Source organism: Notolepis coatsorum (assembly GCF_963971535.1).
Source record: "Notolepis coatsorum genome assembly, chromosome: 6".
Taxonomy (NCBI): Eukaryota; Metazoa; Chordata; class Actinopteri; order Aulopiformes; family Paralepididae; genus Notolepis; species Notolepis coatsorum.
This window is the reverse complement of record NC_140170.1, coordinates 155,891,391-155,906,989: the sequence shown is the minus strand read 5'-3', so window position 1 is coordinate 155,906,989 and position 15,599 is coordinate 155,891,391. Positions and strand designations below refer to the sequence as shown.

The following is a 15,599-nucleotide window of genomic DNA, read 5'->3' as shown; positions in this document are numbered from 1 at the left end:
GTTCTTAGTTGGTTGTTGAGTAATTTCCAAAGTTCACAGGGTTTGTTTTTGTTTTCCTCAGTTTTGTCATTGATGAAATTTCTTTTTGCTGATTTGATCATGGTGTTTACATCGTTTCTTAGTCTGTTTCTTTGTATTTTGAGTTCAACCACGTGGGCTTGGCAAGCTTTGTCTGACTTTTATTGATTGATTGATTGAATTGATTGAAAAGTTTATTAACAGATTGCAGAATGGGTACAGTACAGTACAGCTCAATACAATTGTTAAGGGGATGCAGACCAGAGAAAGACTTTCGTCTTGTTTACATCAGGGTCCCCCATTTTCAATTCATCATAACATATATGACATACATGACATACAGATAGACAGTACTGCTACATCTATACATTTATGACATATCAGATTTGCAAATACAGTACTGTTTGTGATACAAAAGTGTCCAGAAAAGGAGTGTATATACATTTGGCATAGAAACTGTACATTGGAGGAGGTTGGGTGGGTTCGGTGAGGGCTGTACATTGGAGGTGGGGGGGTTGGGAAGGGGACACACACACATTTTACACTGTACATTGGAATATTGACAAAGCCTTACTTGGTCATTTACTGTACAACTAGGTTAGGACATTTGTAGGGGCCAGTTTCGAATTGCAGTCTCACGTAGGTGTTTTTTGAGAGTGTTTTTGAAGGTGGGTAGTGATTCACATTCCTTTACAGCTTTAGGTAGGGCGTTCCACATTGATGTGGCATAATTGCGAAACGTGTTTAGTCCCTTGTTTGAGCCGAATCTGGGTTTTACATGATTTGTGGAGCTCCCTCTGGTGTTGTGATCGTGGTATTCACTGACCTTTGGGAAGTATTTTGACATGTACATGGGTACCTTGGTCGCGTAGTGTATCTTGTAGACCAGGCCCATTGCAAGTTGCTGTACTCTGTCGTCTACTCTAAGCCATCCTAGGTTGTCAAAGTGGGCAGGGGTGAGGTGGGTTCTAGGAGTCAGGTCAAGTAGTAGTCTGACTAGCTTGTTTTGAGATGTTTGTAATTTGTTTTTTAGTGCCTTTGAGGTGCTTTGGTACCATGAGGTGCAAGCATAGTCGTAGTACCCTTGAATGAGTGCTCCTGCTAGAGTCTTCAGGGTATTCTTGTTTACCAGAGAGGAGATCCGGTACAAGAATCGCGTTCGTTGGTTGACTTTTTTTATTACATTGGATGCCATTTTGTCACAGGAAAGATTAGCCTCTAGGATGGAACCCAGGTAGGTAATTTCATCTTTCCTTGTGATAATATTGTCACCCACTGTAACCGAGAAGCCATCGGTCTTGCTGAGTTTGTTATTTGAACCGAAGAGAATGGACTCTGTTTTGCCCATGTGTAATGATAGTTTGTTGTCGGCGAGCCATATGCAGATTTTGCCTAGTTCCGAGCTGAGGGCTTTTTCAACCTGTAACTTGTTCTTGTCAGAGACCAGCAGGGCTGAGTCGTCCGCAAACAGGAACAAGTTGCAGTCACAAGCTGACGACATGTCATTTGCATAAATTAGGAATAGTAGCGGTCCTAGTATGCTTCCTTGTGGAACACCACAGCTCACTGTGAGGGGGGGGGGATAGGGTACCGTTTACTTCCACCATCTGTTCCCTCCCCTCCAGGTAGGATTGTATCCAGCTCACTGATAAACTATCAAAACCAATTGCTTTTAGCTTGTCAATCAGAATGGTGTGATTGACAGTGTCGAAGGCCTTTTGTAGGTCCAGCATGACCATGCCGCAGTATTTGCCCGCGTCCACCTCTTGTTTGATGTGGTCGTTCAAGTAGAGAAGGCATGTGTCAGTGGAGTGGGATGTTCTGAAGCCAGATTGGAATTCGTAGATTAGATTTTTTTCCGCGAGGTACTTTTCGATCTGTTATGAAGTATGAATGTACGTTTCTGGTGGAATTACCCATAATAGTATTCTCATGATGTGTTTTCCCATACAATATAGTGCAATGACACTGTTCATTGACCACTGACATAATTGAATGACCAAGATGTCTGAGATAAAATATTATGAATATTCCCATCCACAATGAGTAAACGAAAGTTCCAAATCGCATACTTCCCATACATCAAAAGAAAACTCTTGAAGAATGTGTGTGTGTGTGCGCGCGTGTGCGTGTGTGTAATGGGATGGCGAATGGCGATGTCTGTTTCAGGCTTGATACTGACATTCCTTTATTTGAGCTGGATTTAGCGGCACGGTGTGGGTCTCTAACCGGACCGGAAATTGATTAGAATTTGAGCCAAATGCTGCCGGGGAGATGCTGTCGTCGTAAAAAAAAACAAGCAGAGAACAAGAAAGTTCATTGAAACGGTCACTACAGAGACAGGTAATAGCGAGAAAGCTTCGTAAGAGGACGGGACGCGTCGGGACGATTACAATCGCCGTACGTTATAATGTTGACGTTATTACGTTAGCTAATGTTATTTCAAATATGTCAACTAGAAAGTTAGCTAGCTAACTGGTTTGCTAGCATGCTAGCTGTCGTAGCCTTAGCATTTTGGGGGGCGGTGGGTGCCATAGCAACCACATGAGAAACATTAATGATGATGGTGGTGAAGCTAGCTAGTGTGTCGCGCTAATAACGTGGAACTGCGCCCGAACGTTCAATATGTTAGTAGGTCAACTTGACGTTACAAGTTAACATTAGCTACTAAGCTACGACGTTTAGTTGATGTACTTACCTAACTTATCAATGACTCCGTTCCACCTCATTTAACGTTACAGCAAGCTGTTAATGTGAGCTAACTTAGCCAGCGCGTCCAGCTAACGCTAGCTAGGATAACGTTTATCACAAGGCCAGTTATGTTATTAATAGGTTAGTGTCAGCTCGTTTGTCAGCGAATTAACGTTTGTGATATTAACGTGCTTTTAGTCTAATGTGGTCCGGAGTCTAGACTCTTATTCGTTTGTCAGCTAACGTTAACTGTCAAGTCTCAAGTTCTGGCATCGGCTCATTGAACCATCGTTACGGTCGCCTACCTAACGACAGCGGAGCCAGTTGGTGATCTGCGACTGCTAACGTTATTACAGCTACTCGTTTGGTAACGTGAACGAAGCTGGTCGATCATCTAGAACTACTAGGTATAACGTTAGCTAATGTTATGTGTCGTTAGCTAGTTGGCTAATGATTCAACTACAAGATCATGGCCTTGGACAGGACTGTTAAGTTGAACGTTAGTTAAGTTCGTTAGCTAGCTAACGCTGTAACACAATTACAACATTAACGTTATACCATTCCATTGCCAATTTGTTCTGTGTGATCAACAAACACCAGTAGCTTTAGCCAGCTATCGAATTAGCTTGTTTACATTAACTGTAACAGGCTTCAAGTGTTGTCAGGTGTCCATCAGTTGCAGAAGTGTTCTTTTTTGTTCAGAGTTTTACTTTGATGGAGACTTGGTTTGTTTGTGTCAGTGGGAGAGATATATTTCTTAATTTAAAATGTTTTCTCACTCTTCTCATATTCAGCTTGTATGAGTATGGATGTTGATGACTGTAATGGCCGGTCCAACATATCAGGTATGATGGACTTGGTATAGGTCAATTCATGACCGATATACTGACCTTCAAAAGTTGATAGTCTCATCGAAATGTCAGATTTTGAGATGTTCTCTTCTTGTGATCTGCAGGTAGTGGAGACTCCTCAATGGAGAGGGAGTTTTCTGGGGCCCTTGGAGGTCCAACTGTGAGCACCCCCAACAGCCAGAAGAGCTCTCCTAGTCGCTCCCTTAGTGGTTAGTGCAAATTAAAATCATAATGTTTTGAATTGGTTGAAGTTGACCTAAACGTGATGCTGGGTGGGGTAGGGGGTGGGTGGGGGGACACTGTACATTGGAATATTGAGAAAGCCATTGGTCATTTACTGTACATTGGAGGGGGTTGGGTTAGGACATTTGCAGGGGCCAGTTTCAAATTGCAGTCTCCCGTAGGTGTTCTTTGAGAGTGTTTTTGAAAGTGGGTAGTGATTCACATTCCTTTACAGCTTTGGGTAGGGCGTTCCACATTGATGTGGCATAATTGCGAAACGTGTTTAGTCCCTTGTTTGAGCCGAATCTGGGTTTAACATGATTTGTGGAGCTCCCTCTGGTGTTGTGATCGTGGTATTCACTGACCTTTGGGAAGTATTTTGACATGTACATGGGTACCTTGGTCGTGTAGTGTATCTTGTAAACCAGGCCCATTGCAAGTTACTGTACTCTGTCGTGTACTCTAAGCCATCCTAGGTTGTCAAAGTGGGCAGGGGTGAGGTGGGTTCTAGGAGTCGGGTCAAGCAGTAGTCTGACCAGTTTGTTTTGGGATGTTTGTAATTTTGTTTTTAGTGCCTTTGAGGTGCTTTGGTACCATGAGGTGCAAGCATAGTCGTAGTACCCTTGAATGAGTGCTCCTGCCAGAGTCTTCAGGGTATTCTTATTTACCAGAGAGGAGATCCGGTACAAGAATCGAGTTTGTTGGTTGACTTTTTTTATTACATTGGATGCCATTTTTTCACAGGAAAGATTAGCCTAGTATAGTCTAATATTAGCCTAAATAGTCTACGAACAGGTTGAAAAGGACCTGGCGGAAAATCTAATCTACGAATTCCAATCTGGCTTCAGAACGTCCCACTCCACTGACACATGCCTCCTCTATTTGAACGACCACATCAAACAAGAGGTGGACGCGGGCAAATACTGCGGCATGGTCATGCTGGACCTACAAAAGGCCTTCGACACTGTCAATCACTCCATTCTGATTGACAAGCTAAAAGCAATTGGATTGGTTTTGATAGCTTATCAGTGAGCTGGATGCAATCATACCTGGAGGGGAGAGAACAGATGGTAGAGGTAAACGGTACTCTATCCCCCCCCTTACAGTGAGCTGTGGTGTTCCACAAGGAAGCATACTAGGACCACTACTCTTCCTAATTTATGCAAATGACATGTCGTCAGCCTGTGACTGCAACTTGTTCCTGTTTTTGCGGACGACTCAGCCCTGCTGGTCTCTGACAAGAACAAGTTGCAGGTTGAAAACCCTCAGCTCGGAACTAGGCAAAATCTGCATATTGCTCGCTGATAACAAACTATCATTACACATGGGCAAAACAGAGTCCATTCTCTTCGGTTCAAATAACAAACTCAGCAAGACCGACGGCTTCTCAGTTGCAGTGGGTGACAATATTGTCACAAGGAAAGACGAAATTACCTACCTGGGTTCCATCCTAGAGGCAAATCTTTCCTGTGACAAAATGGCATCCAATGTAATAAAAAAAGTCAACCAATTAACTAGATTCTTGTACCGGATCTCCTCTCTGGTAAACAAGAATACCCTGAAGACTCTGGCAGGAGCACTCATTCAAGGGTACTACGACTATGCGTGCACCTCATGGTACCAAAGCACCTCAAAGGCGCTTAAAACAAAATTACAAACATCACAAAACAAACTGGTCAGACTACTACTTGACCTTACCCCCAGAACCCACCTCACCCCTGCCCACTTTGACAACCTAGGATGGCTTAGAGTAGACGACAGAGTACAGCAACTTGCAATGGGCCTGGTCTACAAGATACACTATACGACTAAGGTGCCCATGTACATGTCAAAATACTTCCCAAAGGTCAGTGAATACCACAACCACTACACCAGAGGAAGCTCAACAAATCATGTTAAACCCAGATTCGGCTCAAACAAGGGACTAAACACATTTCGCAATCATGCCACATCAATGTGGAACGCCCTACCCAAAGCTGTAAAGGAGTGTGAATCCCGACCCTACCCACATTCAAAACTGCTCTTAAAGAGCACCTACGGGAGGCTGCAATTCGAAACTGGCCACCGTAAATGCCCAAAACCCCCACCACCTCCTAATAGACAGTCTCCTCCCCACCGCATGTATATATTCCCTCCCCGCCGTATGGATATTTCCCTCCCACCCACCCACCCACCCCCTCCTAATGTACAGTCCCCTCCCCATCATATGTATATACTCTGTCAGGATCTAGGGGTAACAGTACTGTATATTTGAATACTGTTTATGTCACAAATGTATCTACTAAATACCTATATGTCCCTATGCCATAAATGTCATGTATGTTGTGTATATCATAAATGTCTATATGAATTGAAAATGGGGGACCCTGATGGAAACAAGACAAACGTCTTTTTCAGGTCTGCATCCCCTTAACAATTGTGTGTATTGAGCCGTACTGTATTGTACCCATTCTGCAATCTGTTAAATAAAGTTTTCATTAATTCATTCAGCCTCTAGGATGGAACCCAGGTACTAGGTAATTTCATCTTTCCTTGTGACAATATTGTCACCCACTGTAACTGAGAAGCCGTCGGTCTTGCTGAGTTTGTTATTTGAACCGAAGAGAATGGACTCTGTTTTGCCCATGTGTAATGATAGTTTCTTATCGGCGAGCCATATGCAGATTTTGCCTAGTTCCGAGCTGAAGGTGTTTTCAACCTGTAACTTGTTCTTGTCAGACCAGCAGGGCTGAGTCGTCCGCAAACAGGAACAAGTTGCAGTCACTAGAGCTGCAGTACCCATGCTCCTTTTAGCTACTGCTAAATTTGATACGGCAGACCGTTGATTGGTGAATGGAAATAGTCATAAATACGTTGTCTCATGTTCATGCATTTTTAAATACCACAACAGTAATAAACATTATCTTTATTCCACCTAAAAGGTTCACCAAAATATGTTTCTAAAACTTTGACCAGTCAGCTGGTTCTTTTAGCGTTTATCGCTTTTTCTGGTCAAGCATGACCGACAGAAACAGGTTGAATGGGGTATAGATCGGGGGAAAGACACTCTGAGAAAATACGGCGAGTCCGGGAGTCGAACTCGTGTACCCCAGATCCGTGACGCGCACGGTTGTCCCCGACGCCGAAATAGCGTCCGAGGTACGCGGTGAGCTACTGGAGCTCCCCCAAAATATGTTTCTGACAACATTTTAGGCGAAAAATTGGATATGCAATTGATCTATCTCAGGAAAGCAACAGTTTTTATTGCAGGTTCAAGAAAATAATAAATGTTCTGTGTTTTTATTTGAGAAACAGTAAATGGTCATTTGTGAGATCACTGTTGGGATCACAAGTGGCTCACGAGGTAGAGCAGGTCGTCTGGTAATCTGAAGATTCCCAGTTAGATTCTGGCTCCTCACCGCAGCGCTTAGAAGTGTCCTTCAGCAAGACACTTAACCGCTCCTGATGAGCAGTTGCCTCCGCTGTCGGTGTGAATGTGTGATTGAATGCATCAATTTGAGGCATAAGTTGTAAAGTGCTTTGGATAAAAACGCTATATAAATACTGTAGATGCTCATAAAAAATAATAACACAGCTAAAATGCTCTGTCTCTTGACGCCAATCACTGTGGGAGGTTCAGCTGATGAGCGAACATTATACTCTCAACTGCAGTGGTACATATTTGATTTAAAACATAAATCTACCAGGGAGCTCCAGTAGCTCACCGCGTACCTCGAACGCTATTTCGGCGTCGGGGACAACCGTGCGCGTCACGGATCTGGGGTAGCGAGTTCGACTCCCGGACAAGCCGTACTTCCTCAGAGTGTCTTTCCCCCCATCTATACCCCCATTCAACCTGTTTCTGTCGGTCATACTTGACCAGGAAAAAGCGATAAACGCGAAAAGAACCAGCTGACTGGTCAAAGTTTAAAAAAAAAAACATAAATCGACCAAAAGGACAGTTGTAGGAAATCTAAAGAAATTGACAACAGTGTAAAAAATGTATTCCACTGGGAATGGATGTCTGTTTACACTTTGCACTGTGTGGTCATGTTGGATTGAATGGGATCATTAGCAGCAGGACATCTGTTTCATCCATCAGCTGATGAACTAAATATTAAATGCATTTGTAGGAAATACAGTATGTAAGCAAAGCAAAGATGAAGATGCTTATCACTCAATCAGACCCCACCTTCATCTCTGAGAAAACGGGGCAGGGTTTGAGATTGGTCACTTGGTGGATCTTAATTCTAGGGATGGGACCGAATATTCGAATATTCGATCCCATATCTACATTCGATTTTCATATCAGAAAATCGAAAAGAAAAAAAAAGTATAATTTTTATTTAATTTTTTTTAAGCAAACCATTCTTATTTCTTTCCTTTTTATATTTAGAGGCAGCCTAATTTTCATAGCCTAATTGATCTAAAAGATGCACATGCTACTGTTTCTGTTTGTTTATTAAAACCGGTTGATAGAAGTGCCTATTTATGTACAATACTCTTTGATTTTAATTATCCATTCTATTAAAAAGAATAACTGCATTTAACTGAAACTGAAAATTTTAACTGAATTCAAACTGAAACTAAAAATAACTTTTTAATAAATATTTGATATTATGAAAAACGAATATTCGAATAGCACTTTTGCTAGAAAGTCCCATCCCTATTCATATTTGATCTGCAACGCCTATTTTCACAGTTAGCGCTAATGAGGTAAGAGTTGGAAATATCTCAACTTAAGTGACAAATTCACCAGGTGAGATGGAGCAAATATAGTTATACCGTGACAACAACGGATAAGAAATAGACTGCTATGAATGCTCAGTAGCCTATTAAATAGGGTACATGTTTTTGTAAATGTCAACAATGCCACCGATGAGACCAAACAGTTCAAGGTTCAAAACTGTTAACCAGTGGGACGTCTCCGTTTTATAAACCATTTTACAATTCTACTTCTACAGCTGTGACTAGTCTCTTAAGTCATCACAAGTATTTGTATTTCACTTTTAAAGCAAATGGTTAGGATGATCTCCTTCCTCATGCCAGTGAGCATGTAGACAGGTGCAGTGAGAAAGTGCTTTCTGGCCAGCCGTCTTGTTTTCGCCAAATAACCAACATTGTAAATACTTCACCTAAACACTTAGAAATGTTGTTATAACTAAGAGATTCACTGAAAAAAACAATTGTTTTCATTAGGGTTGGGTACCGAACTCTGTAATTTTAAGGGTACTGACAATTACATCAATACTACTGAGTAGATCAATCTGTACCAAATAAATGTTTAGTATAAAGTACAAGAGTGTAATATACTAGACAAGAGGGAGCCTTTTCCACAAATATATATATTACTGTCCCGTCTCTTGGGTCTTTGGAAACACCAGACGAGGTCAGAGGAGTTTGATATATTTACTGAGGATGGCCCGATAATGTTGATATTTATACATTTAAAAAGATAATTACATTTTAATGTAATTTTTTGTTATTACAGAGAGAGTTAAGTACCGAAAAAAGGTAGAGAATTCCAGGAACTAGTACTGGTATCGGTTCAAACGTGAACGCTACCCAACCCTAGTTTTCATGCATAGATCACTAGACGTATCAACTTATAATACAAGGTTCACTTGAGCATTTCCCTTATGACAGTGTGGCCAGCTGGGCAACAGTGTACATTAAATACTTAACCTGCAAACATAAGACTGTTCTGACCGAACAATATTGATGTAACTAAGCGATTAGACGAGAAGAGGTATATCAACTACAGTATTCACTCCGTATACAGTGTACAGGTTCACTCTGTCATTTCCATGTTGTTGTAAACCGGTCCTGAAAACTGATCACCAGAGTCTCGGAGCGACGAACCATCATCCGCTTTTCTCCTCCCGCCTCCCCAACTCGATTGACAGGTCTGTTGTGTAATGGAGAAGCATTAACGGGGCAACACGGGCACGGGTAGAATACAAAAGCTTGTCGTCATGTACCGGGCCGCGGCCGGACAATGGGAGAAGCGTCAATAGGCAGACTTTTGTTAGTTAGCTAAAATGTTTTCATCTGTAAATAGCATCTCATCCACTTTTAGTTTGTATTCAGGTTTTGTGACCACCGTTTAACTCCTGTGCCATGTTTTCTTTCCCCCTCTCGTTCATCTCCAGCCAACTCCATCAAAGTGGAGCTGTACAGCGACGAGGAGCCGGGCCGCGGGACAGAGGATGAGAGAGGAGAGCGGGGCGATGACGGGGGTCTGGAGCAGGGGGGGGAGGCCGGCGGAGGCTACAGGGAGCTGAACGGCCCTGATGCCGTGCCAATGGGGGCCATCAGGCTGCCCAACGGGAAGCTGAGGTGCGATATCTGCGGGATGATCTGCATCGGGCCTAACGTCCTCATGGTGCACAAGCGCAGCCACACAGGTGACTGATCAATTGATTGAGTGATTGATTGATTAGTCCTTTGTAGGAAAATACGACGAAGGTTAGTTTGGCAGTGTTTGTTTGAACAGATTTGCAGAGGTGTAGCTAACAGTGGCATGCGATGCGTTCTCGTTTATGGAACTAGGGCCCCTGTGTCTAAACGTGTACATGTTTTTCCATATTCAATTTGAGATATGGGCCTTTTAAAAAGCACACCCGGCCTATGAATGTGTGTCCCTGCACATTCTTTAGATCTTGCATATGATTTTTGGTGACGCTGAATGGTAAAGCCAGAATAAATCTAAGCTACCGAATCCCTAAACGATATACAATATTAATGGGTTAATTAATTGGCCTCATTTATAGTCAATATAACATGTCATTTATATTTTATATTTATTTATATTCATATTGTATTGATTTCCCAAGGGAGTCAATAAAGGAATATTTTATCTTATGATGAATATAGTTAGGGGTGGAACAGGCAATGGGCGTATCATTTGATGTAATGTATTTCAATAAAAAAATGAATTCGACCAGCAATGGATACATTTGAGTAAGGGAATGATTTATTATATGCCTAGCCTTTTTCCTTATGAACCCTGACTGATGGCATTTAATTGAATTCAGTTATTCAGACAGACAGCACTGTCCCTTCTTCATTTTCCACGTCTCATCTGTCAAACTCTCTGTCAGACATGCAAGGAATTGGAACAATTGTGATTAAGCGGCCACATTACTGCAACCATGGTAGTAGCAAAAGGTAGAGTGAAACAGCCACACCGACTTAGGACGACTTAACACAGTTTTCAGACACGACCGAAACAAAGCAGACGCGTTCCTCCAATATGCAAGGGTTTTAACTTGAAGATTTCGATCTGTCCACAGGTGAGCGTCCATTCCAGTGTAATCAGTGCGGTGCCTCCTTCACTCAGAAAGGGAACCTGCTTCGCCACATTAAGCTCCACTCGGGGGAGAAGCCCTTTAAATGCCCGTTCTGCAGCTACGCCTGTCGTAGACGAGACGCTCTCACCGGCCACCTACGCACTCATTCGGGTGAGAGGGATTCTCATACATGCATACATGCATACATACATACGTTCACATTTTTCTATTGGGACACACACACACACACACATATTTTGACATCTTAAAGGTAGAATCTATAATGCCATCAAATGCCGACCTCTAGGCGAAAGTGCTCCTCTTGATATTGCAACCCGTCCCCAGTCAACCACACACAACCTACACATTAGACCAAAACAAAAACATTTAAATAACGTGCAATACCAAGCAGGGCTCTTTTGCCTAGATGTCGCCATTTGATGGCATTATAGATTCTACCTTCAAGTATCTACAGTCGGGTCCATACATATTTGGACATTGACACAATTTTCACAATTTCGGCTCTACACCACCACAATGGACTTGAAATGAAACAATCAAGATGTGCCCCCTCCCCTTTTTTAAGTGACTGAAAGTAATTGCACAAACTAATAATAAAATAAAATAAATTCACTTTTTTGGTTGCAAATCCAGTCAATTGCAGTCAATGACAGCCTGAAGTCTGGAACCGATAAACATCACCAGACGCTGGGTTTAGTTCCTGGTGATGCACTGCCAGGCCTCTACTGCAACTGCCCTCAGTTCCTGCTTGTGCTAGGGGCATTTTCCCTTAAATTTTGTCTTCAGCAAGTGAAATGCATGCTCAATTGGATTCAGGTCAGGTGATTTACTTGACCATTTCATAACATTCCACTTATTTGCCATAAAAACTCTTTGGTTGCTTTCGCAGTATGCTTTGGGTCATTGTCCATCTGCACTGTGAAGCGCTGTCCAATGAGCATTTGGCTGAATATGAGCAGATAATATTGCCTGAAACACTTCAGAATTCATCCTGCTGCTTTTGTCAGCAGTCACATCATCAATAAATGCAAGGTAACCAGTTCCATTGGCAGCCCACGCCATAACACTACCACCACCATGCTTCACTGATGAGGTGGTATGTTTTGGATCATGAGCAGTTCCTTTCCATCTCCATATTCTTCTCTTCCCATCATTCTGGTACAATTTGATCTTTGTCTCATCTGTCCCTTGGATGTTGTTCCAGAACTGTACAGAACTGACTCTAATCTGGTCTTCCTGTTTTTGAGGCTCACCAATAGTTTACATTTACATTTAGTCATTTAGCTGACGCTTTTATCCAAAGCGACTTACAAGTTCTGTACGACAAGTCATCAGGAAGGGCTCAACTCTATCAGCTGAGTAACAATGTTCATAAAGTGTTGAGTGCTACAGTGTAGGTTAGTTTATTAGGACAAGTGCATGACAGTAAGGTTAGTTAGGGTTAGATTTAAATTTTTTTTTTTTAATTCAGATAATGGTTGAAGAAGTGCGTCTTTAGTCGACGGCGAAAGATTGGACGGGTTTCGGCTGTCCTAACTGGGGTGGGTAGTTCATTCCACCATTGTGGGGCAAGGACTGAGAATAGGCGACTTCTCTTTGATGACCCTCCCGGAGCTTGGATAGGAGTAGGTCTTAGGTGGCCAGAAGATGCAGAGCGTAGGGGTCTTGAGGGTGTGTAGTTAGAGACCATTGACCGGAGGTAGGCGGGAGCGGTTCCCTTTGCCGCATGGTATGCTAGGTCGAGGGCCTTGAAGCGGATTCGTGCAGCAATGGGGAGCCAGTGCAGGTCCCTAAGAAGTGGGGTGACATGGGCCGACTTCGGTAGGTTTGAGATCAGGCGGGCCGCTGCGTTCTGAATGAGTTGAAGAGGCTTAGTGGCAGTGGCCGGGAGGCCAGCGAGCAGTGCGTTGCAGTAGTCGAGGCGGGAGATGACTGTTGATTGGACGAGGAGTTGGGTGGCTTCTTTTGTCAGGAAGGGGCTGATCCTTCTGACGTTGCTCAGGAGGAATCTGCAGGTTCTGGTTGTCGCTGCGATGTGAGCAGAGAAGTTCAACTGGTCGTCGAGGACAACACCAAGGTTCTTGGCGGTCGGGGACGCGGTCACAGCTGCATTCTCGACTGTGTTGGAAAGGTCGGTCAGGGAGGAGGATTTGGCCGGCCGGTGAAGCAATTCTGTTTTGCTTAGGTTCAGTTTGAGGTGGTTGGTCGTCATCCAGGCGGATGACATCTTGTGTTGAATCCTCTGTATTCACTCTGGTGAAGTCTTGATTATTGACTTTGACACAGATACGCCTACCTCCTGGAGTGTTCTTGATCTGGCTGTTGTGAAGGGGTTTTTCCTCACCAGGGAAAGAATTCTTCTGTCATCCACCACAGTTGTGTTCCATGGTCTTCTGGGTCTTTTGGTGTTGCTGAGCTCACCAGTGCGTTCTTTCTTTTTAAGAATGCACCAAACAGTTGATTTGGCCACACCTAATACTTTAGCTATCTCTCTAATGGGTTTTGTTTATATTTTTCCTAATGATGGCTTGCTTCATAGTGGTTTTATAATGATTGCTCTTTGGACATTATTGAGAGTTAACAGCAACAGATTCCAAATGCAAATACAACACTTGATATGAACTCTAGACCTTTTATCTGCTCCTTGTAAATTAAATAATGAGGGAATACCACACACACCTGGCCATGGAACAGCTGAGCAGCCAATTGTCCAATTGGCACATATAGAAATTGTTGTCATCCCTACACCGTTCACCTGATTTGGATGTAAATACCCTAAAATTAAAGCTGAAAGTATGTACTTAAAGCACATAATAATTAATTGTTTCATTTCAAATCAATTGTGGTGGTGTACAAAGTAGGGGTGGGCAATATGACTATATTAAATAAATATCGGGTACAGTTCATTAACGATACACTTTTTAAACATATCGTGGACATTGTGATGTTTTGCACAAAACCTCACGTCAGTTTGTAAGCCGCCGCGGCTCAGATAAGACTTACTTTAGCGCAGCACTTTCCTCTCTCCCTCACACAGACACACTCGCCCAATTTACGTCACGTACACGCACATACACGCATGCACGCACACACACACCCAGAGACAGGCGGTAACTAAGTTAGCCGCTAACTAAGCTAAGCTAACTAACGTTAGCCGCTAACCCAGGAAACGCTCACAGGGGAGTGATCCATGACACCAGTTCCATTAATGGGGAAAGGGGTGGGGGGGTTGTATTGACGAGGCTTGACAACAGAGGTTTATATAATCATCATATTGGCGTGACTGTATCCATCAAAGGGTTAAATCAAGCATTTTTAAGTGCTTTAGAGGAAATGTCAAAATATCGCAATATGTATCGTGATAGAGCCAAAAAATATCATGATATCATTTAGAGGCCATATCGCCCAGCCCTAGTACAAAGCCAAAATTATGAAAATGTTATTGATGTCCAAATATTTATGGGCCTGGTCCTGACTGTATATTAATAATCAGTATTTGGTATAGGTCCTGTTGCACTTTGAGGGAAACTAGATCACATCAGCCTCTCATCCTCAATCTCTCTTCTCCATGGCCATTATTGGGCTCAAGTAGAGTTTATGTCTGAGACTCTTGAGTTTCTCAGTATTCAGAAACTAGGGCTTTGGCCATTTAATGCCCCCCTTTTTACTTCTCAAGTCAAATTCAACTTTGGGGGCAATGGCAGGATTCACTTTTTGATTTACAGTTTGGCACAGTGCAGGCAACAACTGCTAGCTGCCAGAAAAAACATTTTGTGTTGCTGAAGATTTTTTCATGTATTTTCTTGCATCCTGGGCCCTCATTTATCAACGTTGCGTACGCACAGATATGTGCGTAACCCGTGCGTACGATAATTTCTAAGCAAAGTGTGGGACTTATCAATTTGAACTTGTGCTTGACTTTCTCTGAGCATGTGTAGCTGGCGCCCGTGGTAGAATATGATTTTATTACAACGCGGAAATAAGCTTCTGTGCATTAGTTTCAACACTGGCGTGTTCTGTATGGCCCGTAATTCATTATAGTTCATTGTAAAATAGCAACAGTAGTGTAATTATGGTCAAAACCCTATAAATAGCATTAGAAATAATAGGTCTTTCTCTCCGAATGAATGCAGCATGGTTTATATATAGCGTTATCGTAATATACGGGGTGTACTGACTGCGCTCCGCTTAACTCAACTCGTTATTATTTTGCGCACAGACCGCAGAAACACGGGAACGCCCCGACCACATTCAAAAGGCTTTGCTATAACGTTAAATGAAACAAGTGGAACCCCGAAGGTGTAAGCAGAATACAAGTCATATGAACACACACAATATAGTGTTCTTCCCCTTTCCTACTGTATAAAGAAAGAATTAAAAACGCATTGCAATGAGAACAGAGGTTATTTGTTGAGTTTGTGTATACAAAACCCTTGCAATAAATGTGTCTTAAATGAATGAAAAGCATACATGCTCTGGTAGCATATATCGTGTGGGTGATATGACTTGTATTCTGCTTACATAA

The 15,599-nt window shown here is 42.6% G+C and overlaps 1 protein-coding gene across 5 annotated transcripts in view; it reads left to right on the top strand.

Moving 5' to 3' along the window:
• Nucleotides 1-2,287: 2,287 nt before the first annotated feature.
• Nucleotides 2,288-15,599, top strand: part of LOC311230305 (zinc finger protein Eos-like) — a gene marked incomplete at its 3' end in the record, with an annotated part of 36,705 nt that continues 23,393 nt past the window's right edge. For 2 of the 5 annotated variants that reach the window (XM_084316538.1, XM_084316534.1), the window contains exons 1-5: nucleotides 2,574-2,645; nucleotides 3,504-3,554; nucleotides 3,665-3,769; nucleotides 9,914-10,168; nucleotides 11,057-11,224. In XM_084316538.1, coding sequence (XP_084172664.1) covers nucleotides 3,509-3,554; nucleotides 3,665-3,769; nucleotides 9,914-10,168; nucleotides 11,057-11,224 — 574 coding nt within the window. In that variant the 5' untranslated portion in view covers nucleotides 2,574-2,645; nucleotides 3,504-3,508. Of the gene's footprint in view, nucleotides 2,362-2,573; nucleotides 2,650-3,087; nucleotides 3,117-3,503; nucleotides 3,555-3,664; nucleotides 3,770-9,913; nucleotides 10,169-11,056; nucleotides 11,225-15,599 lie in introns of those variants that run through there. The other 3 variants (XM_084316535.1, XM_084316536.1, XM_084316537.1) reach the window with 3 other exon arrangements.